Consider the following 7,149-nt stretch of genomic DNA (forward strand, 5'->3'; position numbering starts at 1 on the left):
CCTCCACTCCCTTCTCGTGTGCATGCACGGGATTGTGCACAACCCCTGTGACAAGAGGGAAAAGGAAGCAGCCGGTTCCTATTGAAAAGTAACGCCCTTATCCTAGGGTAGGGATAGTTCTCGACCAATGAACATTTGATCTGCTACTATAGGACTTTGGAAACGTGCCCGAGACGATAGATGGCATCAAAAAGTCCTTTCTTGGATGATCTTCAGTCAGTGTTTGTCGGTTGTCAGATATAAGTCCCCCCATTGTGCACATTTTCGTCTTTTTATGGTTTTATTAATCCTAAATGTTCATAGTTTTAAATAAAAAATATTTGATATTAAATATATATATAAATATGTTGAATAGTTATAATTTTCATTGTATTGCGTCAGTATCGTGATTTAGGATTTTCCTTAAAAGAAAACAACATTTTGGTATTCTGGTACACAGTGATAAACACAAACGAACGAATGAAACAAGTCTTTATGATGTTATGACACGTTTGGACGGAAATTATTGTGATCTATCAAGTTTCCATTGATTTTTATATGTGAGATTTATACAAACAACGGGACATCGTTGACGAGACGGGAAGAATAAATATAATATGCAGAATCCCGATCAAGTTCACATTCCTGTCGGCCAACCAAAGTTACCACCAGCATCATCTAGTAAGATTTTTTTCTCTGTGCTTTTTTTTATTCTTTTTTAATTGTTTATTTGGTAATATCGAAAACAAGGGATTAACTATTTCATTTGTTTTTTCAATTGATATTTTCCAATGTTATTAATTATTAATATTTAATATAGTTTATTGTATTACACGTAATTATAATAATGAATGAATTTTTGTTTTATCAACAAAAAGGTTTGAAGTAATTTGTCAAACGTTGCGTATACTTACGTATCGTACGAGTGTCCCATACGAGTCCCATACGAATTCCCAGTAAACTTTAAATCCTTCGGAAAGTGTTGTCACAAAGTTGGATAATAAAATTGGAACGTGTTAAATTCGTAATTTTTTACGTTTCATATTGTTCCAAGGTTGGCAACAATGTTTAATATTTGTAGAAGAAAGATATATAGGAAATATTGGAAGCATTGAAAAGATTGAAATGGAACAATGGACAATTTAAAGGTTTCTTATTTATTCGAACGTGATGGTCCTTTCTCAAAAAAAAAAGATTTTTCCAAATTTTTCTTATACAAATACTACTCTGTATGCAAAGGGGGAAATCGTTGTTTCATTTTTATTAGTTAAAAGGAAAATTTCCAAATAATTTTTTTCCGTTATTATTTATGATCCTTTTTCTTCTTCTTTTCATTTCGAAATTATTTGACCGTACAAACCCGACCAACGTTTTACCTGATCCTATTTTTAACAGATTCTTCTCGATTTCGTATAAAAACTAATCCCCCGATACTAACTTAAAAAATCTAAGGAAAAATAAATATCAAAAATAATATACAAGATCAGAAATCGACAAATCTAAGCGTTGTTACTCGCCAATTGTTCGAGTACGTTTTATTATCCTTGTAATCCTTCCAACTTATTGACTTTTCATACCAACCTTTTATTACTTTCAATCAGAATTTATTTTTCTATTATTTGTCCTAATATACACATATTAACAGAATATTCCTTTCACTAATATAAATTGTAATCTAACAATAGCTTACAATAATTGTTGTTTATTTAGGATGAAAGATTTTTCAAAAAGGATTTTTTTCATTTCTATTCATCATCCTTTCGATCGGTAGTATTTGTTCGAACTAAAAATCAAAAAGAATAGAAAAAAAGAGAAATTATTTATTACAAACAATAATCCTCACACGTGTGCATACAATTATGATATATATATAGTAACTTAAGTTAAAAAAAAAATTATATAAATTCTATTCGATGATTCATATTCAACAATATAAATAATTTTAATATCAGATAAATCATAAATATTTTTTGTGAGACTATTTGTTCAATGTTTTTAAGATTTAATCAGTTGTTTCTCTTGATGAGAAGGTATCACAGGGAACTTGGACATAAAAATAGAAGTAGAACTTAATTTAACTAAGTTGGACGTTTCGTTCCTTTATTGGAACTTCTTCAGCAACTTAATCTTTATAATTCAGCATCTTGTTTCATTGTGAGTAGGGATACATTTATATTTTTATTTTTAATATTAATATTCAAAACACAAAACATCTAAACTTCGTTAAGTATTAATCCGTTATAATTCGAACACTCAACAAAACTGTTTCAAACAGTGTCAGATTGTTTACAAACAATTATTTCAAATTATAACAGACTAATACTTAACGAAGTTAAGATGTTTTGTGTTTTGAATATTAAAAATAAAAATATAAATGTATTTCTACTCAATGAGAAAAAATACGCTGAACTATAAAAATTAAGTTGCTGAAGAAGTCCCAATAAATTAATTAATTAAAATAATTAAATTAAGTTCTACTTCTTTTTTATGTCCAAGTTCCCTGTGATACCTTCTCATGAAGTTTTTAAGATTCTTTAATTAATAAGTATAAATATATATATAAAAATTATTTATAAAACTGAGAAAGGGTAAAAAATTATCATTTTGTTATTTAACCAGTTAACTGTGTCGATCATTTTGCAAAGTGCGCCCCAGTGTGTGTCGCGATAATCAAACAATGACGGATATAGTCGTCAAACACTGAGTAAGTGGCGCTGTTGAAATATTCGGTCAAAAAGACGACTTTATTTTAGAAAATGAATGAATTTATAAATAATATTTAAACAATGGATCAACGTAAAGCTATATTTACACATAATTAACGAAAAACTTAAAAAAAAAATCAAATATTTAACAAACAAACAAAATTTCTTTTTTTTTCTTTGGTTAGACATCCAGGACATCATCGCAGATGGAGAATCTAATATACTTTGTTTTTTTGGTTATGACACGTCAAGATTAAAATCGGGATAATCAAAGCTCTAGTGTCCAACTCAAATTATCTATAATTTTCATTTGTTTATTTCACTTCGTCCTGATCCCCATAAACATTCTAAACATATTCAAATTGACGAGATCTAATTTAGTTTTCGCCAGAATTACTATTTAAATATCAAATTGTATGAACATTTTTACGCATGACGGATATAGCCGGCTAAACACAAAATTCTGCCATTATTCCATGACGGATATAGTCGTCAACACACACTTAACTGGTTAAACATGATATATAGATGATCGAAATAATTCAAATATATTTTTTTTTATTGAATTTTCTTTTCGGGACAGCAGGTATATATTATTCATGTGTTTATCTCGTGTGAAATAAAAAGCATGTGTGGCATTTAAAATTTCGTAGAGACATTTAAACGATATTCACCGAGTAGTAGTAGTAGTTCATCATCATCATGATCATGATCATCCCTCCGACGGTGTTCTACCATGAGAAAATAATGACAGATGGTGAAATTGTTTCCTAGATGCGAATGGGAATCAGGGTGTGGGTGGGTGGTGGCGTCGTGCTAACAGGTTGCCATGCATCACCGATCACCACCACCATAGCCCGTCAATGACGTTGCTCACGAATCTCCGTTGGTTGATGAGATTTTTTTTTTTTAAATTACCATGATTCATTTCTAATTTTTCTTTTTTAAATATATGCAATAATTTATTATTTATTACACAATTATTATTTATGATAATGAATTAATATCTAAATAAACCAGCGTTATTGTTAATAACAAAATTAATGATTCACGTTGTGAGAAATCGATTAATTATTATATTATAATTTTTTTTTTTAATATAAATGATTGTGTGTGTGTTTTTTTTTTTTTTTATATTTTAAAATGAAACATCAATTTATACAAATGATTTAAATATTACTTCAACGAATCCATATGACAAATATTAACTTTTCTTTTGCCGTTTCTTTTTTTTTCTCTTTTCTTTTCTTTTCTCTTTTCGAAAAGTATTATCGTAGACAAATTTTTATTACTCTCGTCGAACAAATTTACAAGTTAACCGTAAACGAAAAAAAAAAAAGAAAAAAAAAAGAAAAGAAAAATTCCTAAGAAATTGAACAATGAGCTGCCTACTACTACCGTTTAGAAAAAGGAAAAAAAAAAAAAAGAAAAGAAAGAAACCTTTCCCAGGTGTTCCTAAATTTTCACGAACCCGAACAACTATATTATCTATCTTATGGTTAGTCTAACCATAAATGTATTCTAAGCATTGAAAAAAAAATTCAAAAACATCTGACTAATGTGTCCATATCGGTGAGAACCATTTTTGAACGAACGAATGAGAAAACGAATAACAGAAAAAAAAAAACAAAAAAAAACAATCATTAATACACATGAAATGATTATTGCACGTGTATATGAATATTGCATAGAATTTTTCTTTTTTATCAACATATTCAAAATGAAACTTCGTGATAGTTAAAAGGAATGATGCAGGGTTAGGTGCAAGAGTGGGGGTGGGGTGGTGGTGGGGGGTTGTAAAATTAAACAAAACTCGCAGATGACGAATGAACGTAGTCTCGCACCCTAAACTTATGATGCACAGCATAGTAACTGTATTTGTATATATATGTGTATGTGTGTGTGTGCGTGTACACTTACGTAACGTTGAGAAACACAGAAAGAGAATAAACATCGATAACACGTATCGATATGACTCTCTGGTAACACATGTCAGAAAATTCCCATGCTTCAGTAACGCCTACGTTATTTAAACACACCTGATGGCCCGGAAAACGATATATGGTTCTTCTTTTTTTATTATTTTTTTTTTTATTTAGGATGTACGATGACGTCATACTAATCATTCTCATTTTTCACCTGTTCTTTCTTTTTATTATCTTCAATTATTATTTCTTTTTTATTTTTGATTTGTAATTTCGTATGGAAACTTTATTGCACTTTTATGTTAAATCAAATGTTTTAGGGGAAAGGGGGGATTGAATTTTATTCTTTTTATTATTATTCATTTTATGATTAATGTGTTGATTGATTATTAAATAATTGGTTTTACTCTTTACGATTGATAAAATGTTTTTCTTTCATATAAATATTAGAATTAGATTCTTTTTATTATCTTCAATTATTATTTCTTTTTTATTCTTGGTTTCTAATTTCTTATGGAAACTTTATTGCACTTTTATGTTAAATCAAATGTTTTAGGGGAAAGGGGAATTGAATTTTATTATTATTATTATTATTCATTTTATGATTAATGTGTTGATTGATAAAATATTTTTCTTTCATATAAATATTATAATTNAAGGGGAATTGAATTTTATTATTATTATTATTATTCATTTTATGATTAATGTGTTGATTGATAAAATATTTTTCTTTCATATAAATATTATAATTAGATTCTTTTTATCATCTTCAATTATTATTTCTTTTTTATTCTTAATTTCTAATTTCGTATGGAAACTTTATTTCACTTTTATGTTAAATCAAATGTTTTAGGGGAAAGGGGAATTGAATTTTATTATTATTATTATTATTATTCATTTTATGATTAATGTATTGATTGATTATTAAATAATTGAATTTATACTTTACGATTGATAAAATATTTTTCTCTTTCATATAAATATTAAAATACTTTACCGAATAATAGGAAATAGGATTTAATTTACAAATAATTCATTATTCTATTGTATCTTTAACAGAATGATTTTGAACTATACGAAAAGATTATATTATGTTTCGAAGTGAAAAGAAACAAAAAGGGCAAGTTGAAATTGATAGAAAAGTTGGTTCGACATTGTAAATCGATGAATATAAAAGGTAATCCTATAATTAACTAGCAAAGTATAATTTCCAATGAAGGTAAAAAAGCGCACTGACAATTCTTTTAGTTTGTTACCCACCCCCTGTTCGTTCCTTCGTGTCTTTTACAAGCCACCAACCCCTTTTTTCACCCTTGGAAGTAACCGACGGTCAGAAACTTTTGCCACGATTTTGCTTTTTCCTTTTTTTTTTTTAAATCGTGAGCGTCCAACCAAATCGAACTTAAACACGTATCACTCAAAACACATGAAAATCAAAACAAAACAGAATAAGAACAAAATTCAATAAAACAATTTCAATTTTCAATTTCAATTATGATCGTATTACAAATCCAAATCGAATATAAACGTGTCACTGAAAACAAACCCTGATGCAAATAAATAATCGTACAAATAAAAAAAACAAAATATTTAAATAAAAGAATTTCAAAATCATGATCGATTAGCGGTAACATTCATCGAGTTTGTTCACTCGTATGTTCGATCTTTAAAAAATTCATTCGTTCGTTTCCGTTTCTTTTTTTTTTCTCGACCCCACCCACTCTTTACTGTCACGTAAAGGTAGTAACCACAAAATTTTACATTTCGTTTCTCTCCTTCTCTCTATCTCTCTTTTTTTCGTTTCATTCTATTCAAGGGAATACGGAATGACGAGAAAAAAAAAAAAGAAAAAAAAAGAAGAAGAAGAAGAAGAGGGGTGGCGTATGATTTAATGTCAGTACTTTTCTCGCATGAAAACCTAATCGACGAAGCGAGCTTTCGCGCATCGTCGTAGGTAATAACGTTGTTCGAGGGTTACGGGAGAAACAGAGAACAACAACCCCATAATACATAATATTCAATACTATCACTGCCGCCACTCTAAAAATCCCATATGAAACTTTGAGAATACGCGATGTGTGTGTATGTGTGTGTGTGTGTGTGGGTGGGTGTTGTATGGGTGCGTGCTGGTGATGGTGGTTGGTTGTTGCCAGTGGAAAAATGATGGACTTCAAGAGCCACCACTAAAACCGTAACCTATGATATACGAATGAAAAATTCAATCGCGAATTACTATTGCTTTCCTTTTTCTTTTTTTTTCTTCTTTTCAACCCTCTACCTCCTCCCTCTCTGGCTCTTCTTACTCTTCTACCCACCCCCATCTACGAGTATCCGTGCAAGGTAGACATTTGTTATCTATCTCTTCCTATTTCTTTTAGATTTTACATATGGGTGTGCAATTGTCAATGCATTTTATGTTTACTCGTATTTATATGCACCTGCATTTTTGGCATATTTTTTTTTCTTTTTTTATATATATGGGATTGTTGAATTTTTATATTAATATATATAACATAAAATGGATTATCTTTTATATATGT

At 29.0% G+C, this 7,149-nt stretch overlaps 1 protein-coding gene across 1 annotated transcript in view; it reads left to right on the plus strand.

The window, feature by feature from the left end:
• The first annotated feature begins 596 nt into the window (after positions 1-596).
• LOC106792124 (nuclear receptor subfamily 2 group E member 1) overlaps positions 597-7,149 on the plus strand; it is an 11,396-nt gene continuing 4,843 nt past the window's right edge. The window contains exon 1 of the mRNA XM_014758288.1: positions 597-660. Coding sequence (XP_014613774.1) covers positions 597-660 — 64 coding nt within the window. The remainder of the gene's footprint in view (positions 661-7,149) is intronic.

This window comes from Polistes canadensis, unplaced genomic scaffold, assembly GCF_001313835.1.
Source record: "Polistes canadensis isolate GaletaPanama2010 unplaced genomic scaffold, ASM131383v1 scaffold_380, whole genome shotgun sequence".
Taxonomy (NCBI): Eukaryota; Metazoa; Arthropoda; class Insecta; order Hymenoptera; family Vespidae; genus Polistes; species Polistes canadensis.